The 24,615-nt window shown below is 43.0% G+C and overlaps 1 protein-coding gene and 1 pseudogene across 3 annotated transcripts in view; both read left to right on the top strand.

The window, feature by feature from the left end:
- Positions 1–24,615, top strand: part of ZDHHC20 (zDHHC palmitoyltransferase 20) — a 96,243-nt gene that overhangs the window by 43,129 nt on the left and 28,499 nt on the right. For all 3 annotated transcript variants that reach the window (XM_089685796.1, XM_089685795.1, XM_089685794.1), the window contains exons 2-5: positions 4,086–4,112; positions 6,726–6,820; positions 15,141–15,261; positions 23,227–23,296. In XM_089685796.1, coding sequence (XP_089541922.1) covers positions 4,086–4,112; positions 6,726–6,820; positions 15,141–15,261; positions 23,227–23,296 — 313 coding nt within the window. The remainder of the gene's footprint in view (positions 1–4,085; positions 4,113–6,725; positions 6,821–15,140; positions 15,262–23,226; positions 23,297–24,615) is intronic.
- LOC149455834 (lamina-associated polypeptide 2-like) lies at positions 7,976–9,552 on the top strand (annotated as a pseudogene).

Below are 24,615 nucleotides of genomic sequence, written 5' to 3'. Positions count from 1 at the left end.
AAGAATGATATTGCCATGGTCTGGTATAACCATTTCCTTCCAAGGCTGTACATAAAGGACCTTTGCGCTAAAAGAGGTTAAGTTGAAAATGACCAATCTATGTAGTAGTAATGGTATTTTATTCAGCTGTAATGACATATTTCACTTGAACAGTAGAGACATATATTTACTGTAGTACTGTACTCTGTAAAAACCATTGTGTATGAATCTATGAATAATGTTTAATCTGAATGGCCTGACTTAATCCTGCTGAGCAGCAAATGCAGCAGTTAGAAGTAAACCTTGCTACTGTCTGCTTTGTGTATGTAGGGGGTGGGAACCTGGCTGCGTCTGGTGTACATGGGGATTTCCCATAGCATCATCCTCTGTGACAAATACATTATTCATAATACACAAAATAGCAGGAGCGCTGCCTCAATGTATGTTATATAACATGAAAAGCATGCTTAAATAATGAACACACAACAATAAATTGTGAAATAAATCCTAAATGTGAAATCAAGTGAGCAAAAATCCCTTTCACATCCAGGAGGTGATAAGTGCTCTGTGCTCCCCACCTGTGTGCCCCCTCACTCACCAACTTTAAGGGACTCTTTATGTTGGGCTGGAGCTTGTAGTCCTCCTGATTAAATGTTGCTCGTCATTCCCAGTGATTCAGATTAAGAAGTCATGCTGGAGCTTGTAGTCCTCCCGATTAAATGTTGCTTGTCGTTCCCAGTGATTCAGATGTAGGAAGTCATGCTGGAGCTTGTAGTCCTCCTGATTAAATGTTGCTCGTCATTCCCAGTGATTCAGATTAAGAAGTCATGCTGGAGCTTGTAGTCCTCCTGATTAAATGTTGCTCGTCGTTCCCAGTGATTCAAATGTAGGAAGTCATGTTGGAGCTTGTAGTCCTCCTGATTAAATGTTGCTCGTCGTTCCCAGTGATTCAAATGTAGGAAATCATATTGGAGCTTGTAGTCCTCCTGATTAAATGTTGCTTGTCGTTCCCAGTGATTCAAATGTAGGAAGTCATGCTGGAGCTTGTAGTCGTCCTGATTAAATGTTGCTCGTCGTTCCCAGTGATTCAAATGTAGGAAGTCATGCTGGAGCTTGTAGTCGTCCTGATTAAATGTTGCTCGTCGTTCCCAGTGATTCAAATGTAGGAAGTCATGCTGGAGCTTGTAGTCCTCCTGATTAAGGACTTTTTCACAATTTATTGTTGTGTGTTCATTATTTAAGCATGCTTTTCATGCCATGTAACATACATTGAGGCAGCGCTCCTTTTATTTTGTGTATTATGTTGTTAAGGTTGTACCCTTATAGGAGCAGCAGCCCAGGTTTTGTTTAATATTGAGCCCTGGTTCACACTGATGCGGTGCGGAATTTGCAGCGTTTTCAGTGCGAAAACGCTGTAGGTGTGTATGTTAACACTCTGAAAGCAGTCTGCAAAATGCAGTGCGATGTGCGGAATCGGATTGCATAGGTGTGAATACCCATGTGATCCAATTCTAGTGCGGACCCAAAAAAGGGTCCTGCACCTTTTTTTGTTGCGGTGCGATTAGAGCCACACAAAATGTATGGCTCCAATCGCACCGCACACAAATCGCATGTGATTTGCACAGGAATACAGTGCAGTTGCTGTGTGAATCACATGCAATATACCGCACCGCATTTATGTGAACCCAGGCTCAGTGTGCACTATTGATTGGTGTGTCCTAAGCTCAGGTGATCATTATCTATCAAGTACATTATTCAGCTTTGAAGGTTCGCTATAATGTTACATTGAAGTTTTACACAACCTAGCACTTCCTACAAAACCAGTGATTACCAAAACCCCACCATTACCCCACCCTCCAAGAAGGTGCTATGGCTCGTGAAATGACTAGACTTTCTAAAAGCCACTGCAGATCTCTGAGGCTGTGGTGTAGCAGCACAATAATATAAATCGACTAGAAAATGTGGACTGTGAAGGTGTAATTTTCTGCACGTTGACTAGGATGGGCATACAGTTGTGGCCAAAATTATTCAACCCCCAATGCTGTAAAGGGGTTTAGGGACTATAGTGTACATTTGGAATTGTATTCAGAATCAAATCCTACAAGGACGTTGTAACTACCCAAATGCAACTAAAATGACATCAATTGTTTATGTAATACAGTAGTAAATGGTTCTTATGTGGTTTCTTCATTGCCACAATTATTCAACCCCTTAAAGACTACCACTCTGAAGAACAGAGGTTCATACAGGTGCTTTCCATCAGGTATTGAAAACACCTGTGGATGTCACCGAGCAGCAATCAAGCATAATAAGCACCAATTAGGCAGCTTTAAAATGACTGTGATACTCAGCTCCTTCTAGACATTTACTGGTGTGGTTACAAACATGGTGAAGGCAAGAGAATGGTCCAGGAAGACAAGAGAAGAGGTGATTTCTCTTCACAGGAAGGGCAATGGCTATAAGAAGATTGCAAAGATGTTAAACATACCAAGAGACACCTTAGGAAGCATCATTCGCAAATTCAAGGCAAAGGGCACTGTTGAAACGCTACCTGGTCGTGGCAGAAAGAAGATGCTGACTTCGACTGCTGTGCGCTACCTGAAGCGTAGAGTGGAGAGAAGTCCCCGTGTGACTGCTGAGGAACTGAGAAAAGATTTGTCAGATGTGGGTACAGAAGTTTCAGCCCAGACAATAAGACGCACACTGCGTAATGAAGGCCTCCGTGCCAGAACTCCCAGGCGTACCCCCTTGCTGTCTCCAAAGAATAAGAAGAGTCGACTGCAGTATGCCAAAAGCCATGTGGACAAACCACAAAAGTTGTGGGATAGTGTTCTGTGGACTGATGAAACAAAATTAGAACTGTTTGGGCCCATGGATCAACGCTATGTTTGGAGGAGGAAGAACAAGGCCTATGATGAAAAGAACACCTTGCCTACTGTGAAGCATGGTGGAGGGTCAATCATGCTTTGGGGCTGTTTTGCTTCTGCAGGTACAGGGAAGCTTCAGCGTGTGCAAGGTACCATGAATTCTCTTCAGTACCAGGAGATATTGGATGGAAACGTGATGCAGTCCGTCACACACCTGAGGCTTGGGAGACGTTGGACCTTTCAACAGGACAATGATCCCAAGCATACCTCCAAGTCCACTAGAGCATGGTTGCAGAGGAAAGGCTGGAACATTTTGGAGTGGCCATCGCAGTCACCAGACTTAAATCCGATTGAGAACCTCTGGTGGGACTTAAAGAAAGCAGTTGCAGTGCGCAAGCCTAAGAATGTGACTGAACTGGAGGCCTTTGCCCATGAAGAATGGGCGAAGATACCCGTAGATCGCTGCAAGACACTTGTGTCAAGCTATGCTTCACGTTTAAAAGCTGTTATAACTGTAAAAGGATGCTGTACTAAGTACTAAGATTGAATGTCACTTGGGGGTTGAATAAAACTGATAATGCTGTGAGCACAGAAAAGACATTTGTGGTTATTTCATTATAACTGTTATGTTATATTTGTCTGACCTACAAGTGCCTCTTTAATGTAAATGTAAGCAAGATGACTGAATGATCAAAAGCAATGTCAAACTGGCCAAAACACTCAATTTCAGTGGGGGTTGAATAATTTTGGCCACAACTGTAGGCATGAAAGTTCTCCCAGTGCCATGCACATGTATGCTTGTGTACATTCACCTGCATGACAGGTGGCTCTGTGCTTGTCTCTATTCTTTGCTAAGTGTATGTTTGAATATTTAAGTGAACTTATGAGAAAAGGCTAATCAAGCTTTGGATTGTAAATACCTGGACGTTGCTGATCATACTTTTTTTGTGTCACTGTAGCTCAGCTTATATGAGTTTTGCAAATATCAACTGAGGTTTTCAGAATTGGCATTTGCTATGCCACCTACTGTTCCCCTGGGCACTGCCAAGGCCTTACTGGTTGGTTATTCAGGATCCCAGCTGTGCATGGTGGGAAGGGAATTCTTATTGTAACACAAAAGCTATGAGCTGGCAGTTTGTTATCCATTCACTATTACAGCTGTTGGATTATTTTTTATGGTTTCCCTCATGTTGGATAGTAAGACAATTCTAATTGTGTTTTTTTTTTCTTTCTCCTTAGTTACAATAAAGTCAGACACTGAAAAGGGTAAGTCCATCTTATTTCCCTTAAGCTGTATCTAATTTATTCCAAGATTGTTTTTTATTTATTTTGTCTTTTAATTTGCATAGTACTCATTAAATAATATCTATGAAGTAGGGACTCCCTTGGGTACAATTATTCAGCAGATAACATTTAAAATGGATATTTTACAATCTAATGTGGTCTACAAACAGGCTGTAAAATGAAATGAAGTCGAGGAGTTGGACCCCTCACTCCTCCATTGAATAATAGTTGCAGTAACATCATTGCACTGTAAAGGTGCACTGTAACTCTTCCATAATAGACCACATGCATTTTTAAAAGCTAAGTTCACCTTTCAAAAATAAATAAATGCACATATTTTTGCAGGTAAAAAAATTTGCATTTTATATATATATAATTTATTTTTTCTGGAGTCTGCAGAGCATTGCATCGTTGATCATCAGATCACTGGTGCAATGTCAGGTTCCTACACAATCTTCTTCTAGCTTTGTGCCCATATTCCCATACGAACATTTTGTTACAAAGCTAAGGGAAGAATGAATGAACTACAGGCCTGCTGAGTAGTGCGCTTGCAGCCTATTCAAACTACAAGTATCTCGGCCGAATTGGGAAGACAGTACTTGTATTTTTTTTCCTTCACAGATCTCTGTGAATGAATGATGTGGCTGTGTGGGCAGAGCCCAGCACAGTCGCGCTGTTTTCAAAAAGTTGCCAGCTGGTGCGGGGGGAGGATCACTTGCCTGCTGTCAAAAGGGAGGGCAGGTGCATAGGAGCATGTTACACCATAAATATGGGTGTAACATGCTCGTAAAGGTGAACTTATCCTTTAATAATCACTTTTAAAAAAGGTCTGGTCATTTGCAGCATTAGCTGGAATAACTTATTTCTTAGATCTGATATTAATGTGATTATTTTATCCATACAGTGCAAAGCCAGAGGTCCATATTACAGATGGCTCACCAACACAGTACATAGATTTGCAGAGCAAGTCAAAATTTAACTCTGGCTATGCTCCCACCTTCATGTGACTGTGTGGAGGGCCTGAAATATCGGCAACTCAAGTACTGATGCTTGTCTGTAGCAAGGCAGGGGAAGTACGTCCATAGCCATGTGTACTGGGTATTTCTCAGGCAGTCTGCGGACAGATCAGGGTGGCATATCAGAGCACTGGGAGAAGTAAAGCATGCCTAAAGTCTCTCTTATACTAAGACTTCTGTGATCAAGCCCAACTATAGGGGAAACATGTTAGCATATAGGCGGGCTCCTGGGTTTCAGCACCCAACTGGTCTGTGGAAATTAGGAGTTACAAGGTGGCTTTGGAATGGCTCCTTCCACTGTGGATGAAGTACAGGTTCATTTTAATTCCCACAATGTAGTGCTTTGATATCTAGGAGCATGCTCTGTATCAGCCAGGAAACCAGCTATGCTATACTAAACAGAATGTGGAGTCTAAACGGTCTAAGAAATTAGAGTCTAAAAGTGTTGATCATCACAAAAACAGACTATCACATGAAAATGAAAATCCTTTGGAAACCATGCAGGCATCCCTATTGTTTTCACTGTTCTGTTCTGGTCTTGAAGCCTATGCGCTCTACACTGTAGATAATCTTGTGCATGCTAGCATCTAGCAGTTTGTGATCTCCGATGATTGCAACGAGTGTACTGCAGTATAGAAATTATAAGGTATGGCTCCTTGCACTGAAAACATTGATTTAGTGGCATGCAGAGCAGATGTGTCTGTTCACACTCATTGTCTGCAGTAACAGTGCAGATAAGTAAAAGCTGAAAGTAAAGAGAGCAATGTTTACACTGGCCTGGGCCTGTGATGACAGCTCATGAAAGCACAGGGAAAAAAGTTTACATCTGCAAAGTCGCTTGCTATGTCTCGATATATTAAAAGAGATGACGTGCAATAATAGTACAGTTATCCTTTATTTTGCAAACTCTAAACCCGTTTCTTCATTTAGTATTTCTTTGGGATAAGTCATGTTTGCCCATTACTTAAAAAGTAATGTTTCCTGTTAGGTAATGTTTCACAGTGATTAAGATTTACCTTTTCTGTAGCTTTAGCACTGTCAATGTACCTGAATGCAGCTTGTATAATAGTCAATCATTTCAGGAGAGAAACCGCTATTGTTCAGTAAGAATATTCAATGAGAAATCAGTTGGGTTTAGCAGAATTCTTTTCCAAGAACATTTCACCTCCGTTCCCTCCAGGGTTTCCTAAAATGTCTTTAAAGCTAGGTTCACATCTCTGTGTGTCAGGAATATTCAAAAACATTGGGCAGTTCCTCAACAAGCAGAAAACCGTGCTGCACTATAGAATTAAAGGCACTCCCACTGGCAACCGCAATGTGCTTTCATGCAAGTTCACATGGTGCTGCACTATTTCAAAAAAATGGTTGGGGACATCTTTCTTATGTTTCTTGCAGATAGGACAGCCTATGGAAATGAATGGGCTGCTCTACCTGCGACGTGCACACAAACACACAAACACAGATGTGTGTCAGGCCTAAATGGCTCATATAAAATGGCTTTTTTTCAAGTTTGATTCTTTACAGAAAACATACAACTTTAATGTGTTGCCTTTTAATTAAATTCCTTTTTTTTTTTTAGCTATATACCTGGTGTTCTTCCACCTGTTTTTTATCATGTTTGTGTGGTCGTATTGGAAGACAATATTTGCACGTCCAGCTAACCCAACCAAAGAGGTAAGTCCACTGAATAAAAAAAAAAAATATAAATGTGACTCGGCTGTTTTGCTTTTGCAGTTTAAGCACTGAAAGTGTGATCTTTAGAACTGATTCTGTTGTTAGATGGTTTTAGCTTACAAAGATGCTTAATGATCCACATTGATTGGTGGATGGTTCTTTAAATAGGTCTTTAGTTTGTTCACAATTTGTCACATGCCTGATGAATGGGTCCTGCAAGACTCCGAAACGTTGCCTTGCTGTAACTATGTAAACCTTCATTTTAAGTCTTTTTGGACCCACATTGGAGATCCTTGGTGTGTCGGTGATATTTTTTTTTAGCTTACAGTCTAAGTAGCTTGGTAGCTTGGCAATCTATATGGCATTCTGCAGAGTGTAAAAGGTTTGAATACAAAATTATGTGCAGATCATAACCGATCAACATCCTATAGGTCAAAAAAATCATATTTGTCTAGCTCCAGCAGAATGCAGTACATTAAGCATCCATTAGCTATGGAATAAGGTAGGGCAAAATTATTAAAGGCAAACAGACAATACATTGTAACATGATACTGGCATATCAACATTTTCTCCTATCACCTTCCAAGACAGCACACTTGAGAGATGAGGGGCTCCTCCTTACAGGAAAAACAATCAATTTACAGCTGTTATAAGTCCCCTCCCTTCCCCTCCAGCATTGATTGTTTTTATCTCTACAACAAAACGTTTGTTGTTTTTATGACCAGAAGACCAGGGAGGTTCGGATGGTACCCCTGTGAGGCAGGCATAGGGAGATCAGGGAGGGCCAAACTAACCTGCAGGCTCGTTCCTTTTCACAGGTCACCCCCAGTTGGTACCAGTGCTCTGGTCTCAGGGAATGTGACCGTCGCTGTAGTGTGTTGGAAATGCTGCCCAGCTGCTGTCTCTATCTTCCCCCACATGGTTCCAGCCTTCAGTGGATTGCAGGAAGAAGGAGGGCGTGCACTCAAAGCCTCGTTCTGGCATCAGCAGGATCTTCCGGTCATGTGACCGGAAGTGGGCAAGGCCAGGAAAACGGCACGGCCCACAAGAGGGCTGAGAAAGATGCTGGAGGATGCCGGGGTGGCTCAAACAGTCAGTTGATATTCCTGGACAGCACACCTGGCATGTGCAGCGGAGACCGGGCCAAACCACCTCATGGAAGAGAAGGAAGAGATGGCAGCACCGGTGACACTGGGCAAGCCAAAGTCGGCTCAGTGAGTGCCTTTCTTGAGGGGGAGTGTTAGGAGGGGAGAGGGGGCCCTGGTGAACTATGTCGGGTCAGTCTGGTCAGACCAGGTGGATACCCCAATCCCCCCCCCCCAGTTTGACCCAGGAGGCCCCTGATAGACCACCTTCTGTAACCGCAGGCTCTAGCTCCTCTAGGAAATGTGGTTATTGTGGGGAAAAACTAGCTAGGTCCCATCCTAAACCATTTTTCTATAGATGCATTAACAAACTGGCATGGAAAGAGGCTTCAGGCTTGCTGAAAGATTTCCTAGCATCTATGCAAGCGGAGATGGTAGCCGCCATCCAGTCTTTTTGAACCTTGGTGGCACAGTCGCAGGGCCTAGGCCTAGAGAAGCTAACCCCTAGGGAAGGGCTGCCTTCACTGGAAAGCCTTAATTCCAGAGGGGGCCCCAGTTTATTCTTACCGTCTTCCCAGATGCTTCCTCCAGCCCAAGCCAGGGATGAGGAGGAGAGTAAGGGAGAGCTGAACAGTCAGCCTAAATCAGACCACAGCTCGGGGGGGAGGTGGACCTAGATCTGGGTAGTGAGGCAGGTGAGGAGATTAAATTTGTCAGGCACCTCTTTCAGCTGGAGGACTTGGAGGGCCTCCTTCAGGCAGTTTAAGCCACCAAAGAAATCCCGGAAACCCCCATGGAGACCTCAGCGCAGGACAAAATGTATAGGGGCCTAGTTATGGCCTATGCTAGAGTGCTCCCCTTCCACCAATCCCTGAAGGATTTAATCCTACAAGAATGGAAGGATCCTGAAAGGAGAATGTCAGATCTAAGACTTGGAAAAGAAGGTTCCCCTTTAAAGAGGAGGAGGAAGATAGATTCTTTAAGCTTCTGAGGTTGGATGTTGCAATGTCGCAAGTTACCAAGAGGTCTGATCTCTCCTTCGAGGATTCAGGGAGCATTAAAGATTTGATGGACCGAAAATCTGAATACCTCCTAAGGAAGGCATGGGAGGCTAACACATCTGCCATGGTCCCAGCTCTGGCAGCAACCTGCGTTGCCAGAAATACAGACTTTTGGATGGATAGACTGACCAAACACCTGTCGTAGGGGGCCAAGTAAGATGAAGTGCTAGATTCCCTCTCAGTGATAGGGAAGGCAGTAGCCTACCTGGCAGATGTTGCGGTCAAAGCCATTAAAGCCTCAGCTAAAACAGCTGCACTCATTATTTAGTCCAGAAGGAATATCTGGGTTAAATAATGGGAAGGTGACTTAACCTCAAAAGGTAAACTATGTGGTCTCCCCTTTGAAGGCTCTCTGCTGTTTTGGCCCAGGGTTGGACAATGTGTTGTCTAGGTCTTCTGAGAAGGGGAAGAAATTCCCAGTTAAACCCAAGACAGAAAAATATTAGAGATTTTTTTGTGGCCCCTCAGGGCAGAACCAGCAGAGGCCCAAAAAGGAACCGATTAAGAAATGGGGCAATGGGAGGGAAGGCAGATGAGCAATTTGCTGTTTTCCTCCCCAGGTTCCAGCACTAAAGAAACCAAGTGACGCCAAGATCAGAGTAGGGGTCTGCCTGTCACATTTTGCCTCCCAGTGGGAGAAAATCTAAGACCGTGCCTACATCTGTCAACTAATACGAATGGGCTATCATCTGTAGCTCTCGTCAAGGCCCCCCACAAATGATCACCCTAACCTGCCTTCCTCGGGATGCCTTGAAGAGGGAAGCTCTCTTGGAAGAACAATTGGTGGTAGTACCCGTACCCAAAAGGCAACAATACCAGGGATTTTACTCCTACGTATTTGTTGTTCGCAAACCTTCAGGAAAATACCGCCTAATTATAAACATCAGAAACCTGAACAAATTCTTGGAGTACAAAAGATTTTCCATGGAGAGTATTTACTCCGTATGCAAACATCTCCTGAGAAAGGCCTTTATGACTATGCTGGACCTCAAGGATACCTATTTGCATGTCCCAATTTATCCGGAACATCAGACATACTTAAGGTTTGCAATAGTAATTGGGGAAGAAACAGTACACTGGGAGTTCAGGGCTCTTTCTTTTGGACTAGCCGAAGCAGTGGGCACTCCTGCACCTTCAGGGAATATCCCTGATTCCCTATATAGACTATCTTCTAATCTTTGGTCCCTCTGCTGTCCAGGTGAAGGCAGATATGGGGAGGGTGATTACCACCCTGGAGTCTCTGGGCTGGATAGTAAGCATAGAGAAATGCTCTCTGGAGCCGGAGCAGGTCAAAACCTTTTTAGGATATGTGGTGGACACGAGCTCAAAAACTATTTCTACCGAGGGATATGGTGCAGAAGATGGTTCTGTCAGTGAGGGACCGAATAGTCGCCTTCACGCTCCCCAAGAAATGTTTTGAGGGTGCAGGGTCTGATGTCGGCAGCCATCTCTGCCATAGTGTGGGCATAATTGCACTCAAAGGACCTGCAGTTCTTCCTTCTGTCCTGCTGGGACATGAAGAAAATATCCCTGGGCAAAAGGTTAGTCTTTACTCCACAGGTAAAATCCTCAGAATGGTGGGTAACCCTCAGCAGTCTGCAGGAAGGCAGGCCCTGGGCCCAGTGGGACCCCCTAAACGTGGTCACAGATGCAAGCTCCTGGGGGTGGTGTGCTCACTTGGGGGATGCCAAAACCCAAGGTCCTTGGGATGAGGCGATTTCCCAGTCTTCATCCAACTCCAGGGACGAAGGCTGAAAGTTCAGGTCAGCTCTGTCAATGCCACCACGGTGGCTTACCTGAGCCATCAGGGTGGAACCAGATCCAGACATCTTCTGGATCTATTCAAGGAGTTCATGGGTTGGGCTGAAGGGAAGGTTCTTTCCCTAGCAGCGGTTCATGTAAATGGGACAAGCAACCAGGAGGCAGACCTTCTCATCAGTCGCCAGCCGATCAGATGGGGATTGGGAGCTGAACCCGAAGGTCTTTCTGGCCTTGGTCCAACGGTTCGGGAAGCAAGAAATAGACCTTTTTGCCGAGGCAAGAACAGAAAAGTAAGGAGGTTCTTCTCGATGTCTCTCGAGAGTGAGTCAGATGGCCTAGATGCCTTGTCGCAGATCTGGCAGTTCAGGCTGGCACATGCCTCCCCCCCCCCCCCCCCGGCTTTAATCCCATGGTCCTCCAGAAGCTCAGCCAATCGTTGGGCCATCTTCTTCTGATTGCACCTTGGTGGCCAAGGAGGACGTGGTTTGCAACCCTAAAAACCCTGTCAGTGGCACTGCCTTGGAGGCTTTCGATCCTTCCAGATTTTCTTCAAGGTGCGGTGCTTCACCCCATGCCAGATTTCTTCCAATTGACTGCCTAGCTAGTGAGTGCCAGATCCTAAAGAGTAAGGGTTGTTCAGACAGAGTTAGACACCCTCCTCCTAAGCAGGAGGCCTGTAACCAGGACAGTTTACTCAAAAGTAAGGAAATCTTTTGTTCATGGTGCAAATGGAAACCGTATCCTCTACCTCTGTTTCTATAATTCTGGAGTTTCTCCAGGATGATGTTGAGAGAGGAGTGGCAGTTAGCAACCTACGAGTACAAATTGCTGCACTTTCAGTTTTTCTTGACACTAGATTAGTTAGAGAACCTTTAGTTAAATGGTTTTTGGTGGCCAGAGAAAGAATTACCCCAGCCACAAAAGAGAGGTTTCCACCGTGGTATCTGACCAGAGTGCTAGAAGCCTTATCGAAGCACCCTTTTGAACCAATAGAGGAGGTTCCCTTTAAAGTTTTTGACATTAAAATTATTCTTTTTGTTGGCTATCACCACGGCTAGAAGAGTTGGTGATCTACAAAATTTGTCGGTCAAAGAACCCTTTTTGTTGATCTTGCCAGATAGGGTCACCCTTTGGCCAGATTCGATGTACCTGCCCAATATAGCTTCCTTATCTAATAGGACACAGGAAATAACTTTGCCTGCCTTTCTTCTGTGATAATCCCAGGAACACAAAAGAGAAATTCCACCATCTTGATTTTTGGAGGTGTCGCCTCACTTATTTCCATAGGACCAAAGATTTTAGGTGTTCCGACCATCTGCTAATTTCTTATGCTGGACCAAGAAATTGACTTCAAGCCTCTAAAGATTCGGTCTCCAACTGGATCAGACAAACTATTGCCTTAGCTTATGAGCGTTAAGGGTTTCCTGCACCAGCAAAGATAAAAGCGCATTCAACCAGGGCTTATGGCCACATCCTGGGTGGAAAAAGTGGGAGCCTCCTGGGAACAGATTCACAGTGCAGCCACCTGGTTCAGTTCAGACAGCTTCTTGAAACGTTACCAGATTGAAGTGCTCTTGCAACAAGACTTCACCTTCGGCTGGAAGGTGCTACAGGCTGTGGTCCCACCCTAAGGTAGGCCTGCGGTTACTTGATTATCCTCTCAGTTGTGCCGTCCTGGAAGGTGATAGGAGAAAACCAACCATTAGACTTACCAGTAATGGCATTTCTACAAACCTTCCAGGACGGCAGGCCTACTTCCCACTTTCCCACCCTATTGAGGGGAGGAAAAAAAGAAAACTCCCAAGTTAGTATTTGGTGAGTGCCTATGTACAAGTATTCCTTTTGTGGATTGGTTTTGGTAGTTACTTTATTACACACTGGAGGGCAAGGGGAATGGAGGGGACTGTCAACAGCTGTAAATTGATTGTGTTTCCTGTAGGGAGGAGCCTCTCATCGCTCAGGTGTGCCGTCCTGGTAGGTTCGTAGAAATGCCGTTACTGGTAAGTCTAACGGTTGGTATTATTATCCAGTGGGCTGGGAGTTGACACCACTTTTTTCTGGAAAAGGATTATGGAATATCTACACTTTTTACTTGGTAGATAATCCCTCAGAACTCCTAATTCCACTCCTTGGTTAAACCGTTACAATGCTCACTGAAGATGTCATGCTCCCAGCATAGTTTAGAATAACCATATCATTTTGGTGATTCATCTGCAAGCATCTATGTTATGGGCTTGTGGAGACTGACTGTGGCACTAATGCATAGAAATCGCAACACTAGTGCCAAAACTCCATCACTTCTTCAGGATGTTGCAGCTTGCTTACCCCATCCTGGCTCATGTCCTACTGGCCATTGAGGCTGCTCCTTTTAATGATGGGGCAATAGAAATGTGAGGAAGGTGGAAATGAGCAGGCAAGCTTTGCTGCTAGCGGAACTGTCAGAGTTTGTCAGAGTAGCCTGGAATTCATTGGTAGTAGTGGGAACTGCTGACTGCTGCAGGTGTCTGTATTTTATACTTCAGGGATGTTCAATTCATATCGCCCAACATGTATTTCCAGGCACCGAGCAGGTAGTTATTTTTGCCTTTAGCTCTGCTGCGGGCAAGCAGCAGGGCTCATCTGTCAGAGGGAAGCATTCGCTTTCCCATCTGCGGGCCCAGGACTGGTTCAGTGGGTGCCGGCGGTATGCCAGGATAGTGGTATAGAGGAGAGCGGACACGTCTCCTGCCCTCCCGTTCTTGTCCTGACATGGAAGTGATGTGATGTTACTTCTGGGTCCCCGTTGACAGATTCCTGGCCGTCAAGGCCAGGAAAGAATGTAATGCAGTGCGATGTCCACTGTATTACATTCAGTGTAGTACCTGGGAGACATCCAGGGTCTAAAAGACCCTGGATGTTTCAAAAATAGAGAACCTGTCACCAAAAAAATCATCACATATGGGACTTTTTGTCCCCTATGTGACAAAAAAAAAGGTAAGTAAAAAAATTTTTTTAATTATTTTGTAAATGTAAATTACACCCAAGCTTATAAACCCCCCACCCCCACATATGTATGCACTTACAAATGTAAAAGCACAAACTGGGGCGCCTACACATGAAAACGACGATTGCGATACACATGTTACATATCGCCACGTATGCTAGTATGGGAGCAATAATTCTAGCACCAGACCTCCTCCGTAACGCTAAACTGATGACCTATAAGGGGTTTTCAAAGTGTCCCTTACAGAAAATATAGGGTACTAAAGTTTGTTGTCGTTTCACGAGCGCATGCAAATTTAAGGTTTGACATGTTGGATACCTATTTACTCAATGCAACCTTGTCTTTTAAATTTTACCAAAAAAATGGATAATTGTTTGCTTTTTGTGCCCTAAAATTAACTTAAATATATTTTTCACTGAAATTTTGCGATTCCTAGACCTTTGTGATAATATCGTGTGTCATAAAAAATTTAAACTACCGCTATTTTATTCTCTAGGGTCTCTGACTTTAGAAAGTATATAATATTTTGGAGTTTTGTGTAATCTTCAGGCCTAAATTATTTTTTAAACTTGCAAAAATGGCTCGGGCAGCGAAAGGGATAAAGGATAAGCCTGACACTCCCCTTTCCTGACAAGCACCCAATCGGTGCTCATTGCACTGCAAGGTCTCCCCTCCCTGCTAGTCCCTAGGTGTGGTGCTGGAGACAGGCAGGGAGGAGAGAAGGAGATAAACCGCGCAATGTGAAACATATTAAACAGTTAAGTCGTCATAAAGCAACTTTTGTTTTTAAAAGCCCCAGACTTTACTTAAAGCAGATTTAAATACGGTTTTAGTTAAAAAAAAAAAAAAAAAAAAAAAAGAGAAAATTTTGGGATCAGTAAAAGTAGATTGTCATGAGGAACAAGTAGATTGGGGCACCGTTTTAGTCCCGGGACAAGTAGTTTTATAAAAAAAAATTTCCACAACCCTGTTGCTAAGAGGCTTTTTAAAGTGATCCAGTGCTTTGCAAAGTATTTTTACCACCTTTTTAAAAGGACTCCCAGGAAGAAAGAGATTAAACTTTTGGTCAGCAATTACAAAGGTCCAACAGTTCAGCTAATCATCTGAAATCCAGCAAAACAACCATAAGACTGCTGTCCACACCCTTTCTCTGGACAGAGTATTCATCTGTAATATGTAACACTAGGTGTAGTGTTCTCAGCTGACATATCATACAGGGGGGGTTACATTCTGTAAGCAGACATGTGTCTACTGGCCTACTAGCTGTGTCTGTTTCCTGGTCAGTAAATGTGTGCATGTATCTTGATGTGCCCCTTGTGAGCAGGTGTTGACTTATCACTATTGACTTTATTTAATCAGTGTTAGTCACACAATATAATGTTTGCTTTCGCCAGAAGCCAACCTAATGTTATCCCATGTTTTTATTTTAGTTCTGTTTAACCAAATCTGACAAGGAGCTGTATGAGAGGGAGGAGAGGCAGGAATTCCAGCAGGATATCCTCAGAAGAGCTGCTAAAGATTTACCCGTCTATACCACAACGGCTACAAAAGGTGCGTTCTTCCTCCTGCTCCTGTCTGTGGATGAAGCAGCAAGGGATCATAATGGTTCATAATACAAATTTAAAGTGATTCTAAAGACTAAATTTTTTTTTATCTAAAATAATAAAGAATTATACTTGCCTGCTATATGCAATGAAATTGCACAGAATGGTCTCCAGCCTCTTTATGGAGGCTGCCGCTGCTGACCTAACACTCTGAAAAGATTAAGTACAATACATGGCTAATATTTTAAACCTCCTGCCTTAATACATTCTGAATCACTGACCTGTAACAGGTATGCAAATCAAGAGTCCTGACTTTTCTGTGACTTTGTTTGCTTACATGCTTGTTCCAGATGAATGACTTAAGCGGAAGTCATCATGCCCACCAGAGTGAGCGGCGTGGTTTTTTTATGCTTGCATTCTTTTCTGTGCTTGTGAGTAACATAACTTTTATTAACTGATATTACTTTACGCTATATGGAGTCCTTTTTCTTCATCTTGTATGGTCCATATTATGGCATTTCTACAGAGATATTTATAGGCCGGTGGAAGATTGTTGCAAAGGTTGCTTACTATCAGCTCTATGATAACCCAGTGTTATACAAGCACCTATGACCTCAAATGTTTAGGGGTCATGTCCATTCGGTAAGAGGCATGCACTGTATAGCAAGCCATACATAAGTAGCAAAGCGAACAAAAACTCATGCCAAAAGACCAATTGTTCGATTTTCGAATAATTAGTGTGCCCACAACAAGAGACGATTTTCGTGGAGCTATCCAAAATGACCAATTTGAACATGCTGCAAATTTTTTTAAGAACAATTGATTTTCTAATCGTTGATGGGGGACATGTTCGAGAAAAAAAAATTGAAAATGAATTGTGCAAGAGCCAGGAAAGTGTCCTGGAAGGAAAAGAACATTCACTGTCATGAATGTTTTTCAATATACAGTCTCATTGCAAGGAAAATATATAATGTAAACAGGTATAACAGTGGCTAAGTGGTTAGCACTTCCGCCTGGCAGTACTAGGGTCATTGGTTCGAATCCCAGCCACGGCATCACCTGCCTGGAGTTTGCATGTTCACCCTGTGACTGCATGGGTTTCCTCCCACACTCCAAAGACATGCTGGTAGGTTAACTGTTGAAATTGTCCCTAGTATGTATGAATGTGAGTTAGGGACCTTAGATTGAACGCCCCTTGAGGGTTAGGGACTGATGTGAATGTACAATATATATGTGCAGCACTGCGTAAATTGACGGCGCTATATAAGTACCTGAAATAAATAATAATGTAAAGCAATGTACATTATACATTTATGAATAGGATGCTTTTTTGGAAAATGTCATGTGGCATTCAAATTAATGGGTCCTTTTCCAGGCATAGTCATTATGTTTACTTTTGAATCTAATTTTTTTGCGGTAGGAAAGAATAATCTTGTCGCTTGCGTGCCACGATTTTACTACAAACTGGGTGTGTACAGTGGGAGTATTCAGTAGGGGAGTGTCTGTAAGGTCAAACTACATTGCATCAATTCCATCAAATGCTTTCGCAGGGCATTTTCCGAAACAATGGCACAATCGTATGGAAAAAATGAAAGACAATTTCAGTTTTTGTTTGACAGATCATTTGTTTTTCTACTTGTATATGGCCTGCCTATGGCTGTGTATATGCATGAAGATTTTTCTCATGATTTAATGTTATGGACTTTCAACATAATAATATTTTGGTGTTACTTTCACGGGTTTGAATATATAACTTTCTTCACTGGAATAATCATAATTTAAAGGGATTATTGTGCTGGACTATAATATAATGCAGCAATTGAAATTCTTTTTAAAAAATAAATATCTGATAACTTTTATTCGGATATTTTGCGAGCAGCTCCCTCTTTTTTGAAGTAATACTGAGCATGGCGTTGACACAACATATGAAACCACTATAAATGTGAGTTGAATAAGCTATAGGAAACAAATTCAGTAGAAGCCAAGTATATACTTGGCAGGCGTGGTGCAGGTTTGTTTGTACTCCTCTTCTGTATGTGCTGAGAATAGATGAGGTCTGTCAGGGTCTCCTAAACATACTAGACTGATGAGCATAGTTGTTACACTGGGTGTGAAGGCCTATGAATGGAACTAACATGGAGCAGTGAGGCCTGACAGTGTGTGTACTAATTAGTCATTAAACTCTCACTCCTCAGCCAGATTCAATACACGGACAGTAATAACTGTGCATACTGTCAGCCTCTGAAAATGTTGTTTTAATAGAACCCTGAGCTCTATTATCTCTGGATTCCCCTCTAGCCAAATACGTCATCTTGTTTGGCCAGTAACCATGAGCAGGGTGGAGCGTTGCCTTACAGAAATAAACTAGTTACTCTGAAATCTGCAGCTGTGTTTAATGGAGCAGCATTGGGAGCCTGCAGTAGGTTGGGTATAGCACTGCAGTAAATGTCACATGCTTTGCAGGCTGCATTGTAAGATTTTGTGCTGCAGTAAAACCAGTTCATAGCACTTCTGATAGAGCATAAGAGTCAAGGTCGGTCTAACTCAGTATTTTGGAATATAAGATGAAATTATCTGTACAATATTGAATGTAGGGCACATCTAACCTCAAAACGTAGATTGGTGTTACCTGTACATTATAAGATATAGTACTGGCTCTACAGTGTAGGAGGCAGAATGGTGCAAGTTATACATTGCAAAGGCAGTGGAGTGGAGAGGTTTGGCAGTATAGTAAATCAGATAAGCAATCGTCTTGGCTATATAGTAATGTGGATGGGACAATACTGGCTGCACATCTAGATGGAACTGAGCTTCTCGGTGTAGGAGAAGTAGAAGGGTGGTTATGATTTTATAGCAAAGGAAGGACAATTCATCTAAAAGGGTACTGGTTATGCAGAGTGGGAAAAGTTTGAGGATGATGATGTTGTGCAGTATGGCATGTAGCAATATGTGCAATGTAAGTGGTAGGACGGGTGTGAAGGAAAGGGGTAAGAGGAGACTGACTGGCTGTCCTTTATGCAGAAAATGGTTTAGCTGTACACTTAAGAAGGTAGCTGGGGTCTGGTGGTACAGTGGATGAGGTAGCTGGGGTCTTGTGGTAAAGTATGAGGTAGCTGGGGTCTGGTGACACAGTATATGAGGTAGCTGGGGTCTGTTGGTATGGTGGATGAGGTAGCTGGAACCTGGTGGTACGGTGGATGAGGTAGCTGGGGTCTGATAGTACGGTGGATGAGGTAGCTGGGGTCTGGTAGTACGGTGGATGAGGTAGCTGGGGTCTGGTGGTATGGTGGATGAGGTAGCTGGGGTCCGGTGGTACGGTGGATGAGGTAGCTGGGGTCCGGTGGTACGGTGGATGAGGTAGCTGGGGTCTGGTGGTACGGTGGATGAGGTAGCTGGGGAGGAAGTAGGTGTGGCACGGTGGTACAAAAGGGATAGGTGTCGCATGCAGAACAGTAAAAAATGTAGGTGGGACCTGGTGGCACAGCAGGAGAGGTAGCTGAGTTATGGTGGTACAGTACTGGAAGTAGGTGGGGTCAAGCTGTACAGTAGAGTTGGTAGGGCTAAGCTGTACACTAGAAGATGAAGTTGGGGCCATGCTGTACACTAGAGATGATAGCTGTGGCAAGCTGTACAGTGAAGGAGGTAGGCGGTAATAGAGTGTAGAAGGTAGGTGGGACCAAGCTGTACACTAGAGTGATTGGGTGAGTGGGGCCAAGCTGTACACTAGAGTGGGTGGGTGTGGCCAAGCTGTATATTAGAGAAGTTTGGTAGCTGTGGTTGTATTGGTAGCTGGGATCTAGATGCACAGTAGGGGGGGTAGGTTGGGGGTCTAAGTGTACAATCCAGTAGGTAGATTAAATATTGTACATTGCAGAAGGTAGGTTGGGTCTAATTGCATCATAGAGAAGGTAGGAAGGTTTTGACTGCCCAGAAAAGCTGGTAGTAGGGTCCTGGCTATGTAATAAAGGAAGTAGGAGATTTTTGGCTGCCCTATAGATGAGGAGATTTGGTGTTCTTGTATGGTACAGGGTAATATGCAATATGGGAAAGATTTGGAGGATTGTTTTGACTGTGCATCATGGGATGTAGGAAAATAAGTATACAGTAGGGAAAGCAGCGGCTGGCTGTAAAGTAGAGGAGGTAGAATAGGGGGTTACCTGTCCAATTTAAGGGGATGTAGGAAGAAGGGCTGGATTGCAGAGTACAGAAAGAAGCTGCATACTGACTATAAACTGTACTTGACTGTACAGCTTGGGGAAAAAAAGGGTAATCAATTTCATGGTTGGAATAACGTCTGTGTCTTTTCTCAATACATATAGTATTTTATTAGCCATTATATTGTTCCTCTTGTTTCCAGTGATTTAAAAAGGCCACTATATAGCATGCCTTCCCAGCCTCTTTCTATAGGTTGATCACAAGTGTTGGTCCAAAGTAATGGTGTTTTTTGTTTTTAGGGACCTGGCCTGCAGATACAGATACATGTGTGTATGGCCAGCTGTACCTAGAGCAGTAGATAATGCCATAAAATAAAATCTCTCCATCTCTGTATATGTGTTTGTAACTTTTTATTTAAATATATGTGTATGAGTGTTGGTAGTAGTACATAGAATGGACATTATTTTTTGGCTTTAGTGGTCTGTTAATGACAATTAGCTTCTTTTGTTTCTGATTTTATGGATGCTGACATTCTGATTTTAGTTATCCATATAATTAACAGAGACTGGCAAATATAAACTGTTTGCTGTAGAGCTGAGCAGACTGGAGAATATGGCACCACATCAAGTGTGAGCAGAACAGAGAGATGACTGTGCCAGGATCACAGCTGCAGTTTGGAGGTTCATGACACTTTGTGATGTCACTGACCTCATAAACACACACAACCATTTATATTTCTGACAGAAGCGGCTGTGCCTTCTATCAAGCACTGTCTGACTGCCCCTCTGTGCTATTAATAATCATTTGATACAGTTAGGTCCATATATATTTGGACACAGGGAAAATGTTCATACTTTTGGCTTTGTATGCTACCAAAATAAATTAAAATGAAACAATCCAAATGCATTTGAAGTGCAGACTTTCAGCTTTCCCTGAGCTGAAAAAAGTAAAGATTTGTTTTGTTAGAGAGGACATTTAAAAAGGTTGTGTTGAGGCATTGTACTGAAAGAATGTACCTTTTTGTCTTCTGAACAATAGCACTGCAACTCCTGGTATGTGAGGGTGCCTAGGGACTTCTGTGATTTACAGCCTGAAAGCTGTATATCTGCAGTGTGAGATCCAAGGCACTGCTGCCTCTGTCAGTTAGTCTCTGACATAAGGACGCAAAACCCGTTTTCTACCAAGACTGCCACCTCCACACAGAGACACAGTGCAGAACAAGGCATGGTAAAGATTAGCTGCAATTCTAATTATTCCTTTGCTCTCTGCCTGCCTTTTGGTGGGTTCCGCTTCCTTAAGCCTTAATCTTAAGAGGCTGATAAGAATACTCATTTCCTCAGATATACAAACCTAAGGAACAGCAATGCAAGTTGATCTTTACTGCGTCAAAGCATCCCTTTCATTCTACATGCCCATGGTAACTCCAGGAATTCAATCCAACAAATTGGAGACCTGTACCCGCCAGTTCCAGGCTTTGACCCATCTTGGATTGAAAGGATTTTAACGCTTTTCTACATCTTTTGGATGAAATCGGTTTGGTCGGTAATTGCTCCCCTTCATTTCCAGGACTTCCTGACCTCATTTGCCAGAAGGGGTGCATATATTTTCATTCCTCTCCCTCCAGGTCATCAGCATTTTATTGGCTTTGGTGTGGGAGACAACCACTGTCAGTTTGTGACCCTTCCCTCGGGTCCTGACTCGATCTGAGAGTGTTCACAAAGGTCCTTTTCTTCTCAAAGGTATTCCAGTCATTCGATATGTGGATGACCTGTTGCTGTGCAAGCAGGCCTCCATTGCCATAAACTCTCACCCATCATGTTGCTTTTTAGGCCTTCTCTGAGATTCCTTTTCAGACCAGAGTCTTCCTGCCAAGGAGAAGTTGATGGAGCTGCAAAGTCCTGTTCAGCATCTTCATTTTACATAGTTACATAGTTAGTCTGGCTGAAAAAAGACAAAAGCCTATCCAGTTTAGCCATTTAAAAAAAAAAGAAAAAACTCACATCAGAGTACTGGAAACTGACCGTCTTCAAAACCAGAGTTTGAGAGACAGATGCTTGTTATATTCAGTTGTCCTGCCTATACTGAAGTATGTGAATCTACTTTTGTAAATTTATTTTCACTGGTGTGAATCTCTGGAGGTTTCTGTGTCTCTTTTTTGATGGCCGGATGTATTCTTTCTTTCTTTCAGTTGCAAATAGGATAACATGTGACTGTTGGTACCATCAAGGTCAGGTGTCTAAGTTCTCTTTTCTTTCCAATGCCCTCTTGCTCAAGAGCTTACATGTTGCTCCCCCTGGAAGGCCTCCATTCCAACTGTGGCATTTAAATCTAAAATTGTTACTCAGACTATCACTGTTGTCCTGTAAGAGTCCCATTTGACCTTACGTAAGACAAGGTGGCTGTGAGACCAAAGACCTCCATTTCGAAGTGGATTTGAAAGGCTGTTGTGTCTGCCTATGTATTGTGATATTGTGTTTCCTTTTTCTGTTTAAATCCACTCTACTAGGACAGTGAGCAGTAGTCTCTCTCTCTCTCTCTCTCTCTCTCTCTCTCTCTCTCTCTCTCTCTCTCTCTCTCTCTCTCTGACTCTCACCATATGTCTGTGGCTTTCTCCTTGTGAACTAATATATGACGGCACAGCTTTGGCATTTAGTCAAAACAGAAGAAGGTGCACTCTACAATGTGGTTTTGCAGGGTGGACCTGGGGCCACTTTGTAGGTATAAAAGCCGGTTACAAAAGATAAATGACATGATGAAAGCTGCCCAACTGATATGAATTAGTTTAACTAAACCATTTTCTTCTGTGACTAGAATCTAGATTAAAAACATGTTGGTATGGCACAGTAAGTTGGTTAAAAAAAACAACCAAGTAACCAAGTAAGCTAGCAGCTTTCACTTTCAACATAAGTTGTTCTACCTTTTGCCTTATGCGTCTGTCCATCAGTGCCAAGAGCAAGACAAGCTCCAGCCGAAACAGCTAGATGAAAATGAAGAACCCATTAAAAGATAAAATAACAAAACCAGCCATTGCGGCAATATTCAACTTCATTCCAAAGTTTTCCCTGCAGTACTTTTTTTTTCTGCAACAAGGCCCTCAATCTAATGGCCAAGATCATTCAACCTACTTCATCTGAGCTCACGTTGTCCTGGAACTTCCCCAGCCTGTGACTGGACAGCGTAAGGAAAAGCAGTGTAGTGTTATCAATTCATCTCTGTCACTCTATCTTCCTATCACCATGCTCCTTATCGACACATGAACTGATTGGCTCCTTATGCTGCTTCTTCCACACTGCATGACTCTGATAGCAGGCCACATTCAGGTACTTGCACTGCTTCCATCATTAAAAATACATTTAATGATGTATTAATGGATACAGAGCTGTATTATTTTACATCTTTTATGTCTGCCTAATATTTTCAACACCTCTGCATTGCCATGTAGCAATGCCCAGGTCTGTCAATAGGTTGCTAAGGCATCAGGCCTTGCAATACTTGCCCTCCACCCCCTCAGCACAAATGCAATGCATGGCCTTCGCGACCTGTAAACAGATTTGGTCATTGCTGCATGGTGGATGGAGATACTTCTGGCAGTCCAATTTCTATGAGAAAGTTGATGGTCGTGTAGATGCTTTGGGCCACCTCCAGGTAAAGATAAAGGGAACCTTAATAAAACCGTTTTATACGGTATTCTAAAGCTGCTAGTTTGCTTTGTCACTTCCCCCACAGGCTCAGTTTAATAATCGGCTCATAGAAATCAATCAAGTTTATCCTTATACCCAGCTATATATTAATGAATTACTGTTTTCTTTTAACATAGCAATCAGGTATTGCGAAAGATGTCAACTGATTAAACCTGACCGATGCCACCATTGTTCAACCTGCGATGTGTAAGTCTTTATACTTTTCAAATATTCTCTGAAAATCAATTCACATGTAACAACTTATGAAGTTGTTTGACAAAGGGATCAGTTAATTAAGTATTTCTAAAGCCATTTTTTTTGTGTGGATAGATTACAAAATGGTTAAAATTTGATAGATGAAAACAGCAGTGTTTTTATTGTCACCGTTTCGATGAAGCTCAGTCAATCTTTATTAATGGACTGAGCTGTATTAAATATATGCACTATATTTCCTAAAGTATTGGGACACCCCTTCAAATTATTGGATTCAGGTACTCCAATCACCTCCATGGCCACAGGTGTATAAAATCAAGCACTTATGCAGACTGCTTCTACAAACACTTGTGAAAGAATGGGCCGCTCTCAGTTGCATGGTACCGTGGTAGGTTGCCACCTGTATAATAAGTCCATCTGTGAATCCGTGACATTTCCTTGCTACTAAATATTCCATAGTTAACTGTTAGTGGTATTATAACAAAGTGGAAGCAACTGGGAACAATAGCAACTCGGCCACGAAGTGGTAGGCCACGTAAAATTAAAGAGCGGAGTCAGCACATGCTGAAGTGCGCAGAAGTCGCAAACTCTCTGTAGATTCAATAGATAAAGACTCCAAACTTTATGTGGCCTTCAGATTAGCACAACAACAGTGCATAGTGTTTCATGGAATGGGTTTCCATGGTTGAGCAGCTGCATCCAAGCCTTATATCACCAAAGACAATGCAAAGCGCCACATGCAGTGGTGTAAAGAACGCCGCCACTGGACTCTGGAGCAGTGTAGACATGTTCTCTGGAGTGACGAATCACGCTTCTCTGTCTGGCAATCCGATGAACATGTCTGGGTTTGGCGGTTGTATGGAGAATGGTACTTGCCTGACTTCATTGTGCCAAGTGTAAAGTTTGGTGCATGGGGGATTATGGTGTGGATTTGTTTTTCAGGGGTTGGGCTTGGCCCCTTAGTTCCAGTGAAGGGAACTCTTAAGGCGTCAGCATACCAAGACATTCTGAACAATTTAATGCTCCCAGCTTTGTGGGAACAGTTTGGGGATAGCCCCTTCCTGTTCCAACATGACTGCGCACCAGTGCACAAAGCAAGGTCCATAAAGACATAGATGAGCGTACCCAATAGAACAGCTTTGGGATGGATTAGAGCGGAAAATACAAGCCACCAGGCCTTCTCGTCCAACATCAGTGCCTGACCTCACAAGTGTGCGTGTGGAAGAATGGTCAAGCATTCCCATAGACACACTCCTAAACCTTGTGGACAGCCTTCCCAGAAGAGTTGAAGCTGTTATAGCTGCAAAGGGAGG

The sequence above is a fragment of the Staurois parvus genome, unplaced genomic scaffold (genome assembly GCF_062004578.1).
Source record: "Staurois parvus isolate SC_StPar_1 unplaced genomic scaffold, SC_StPar_1.0 ptg000387l, whole genome shotgun sequence".
Classification (NCBI taxonomy): Eukaryota; Metazoa; Chordata; class Amphibia; order Anura; family Ranidae; genus Staurois; species Staurois parvus.
This window is presented reverse-complemented; position numbering and strand designations above follow the sequence as displayed.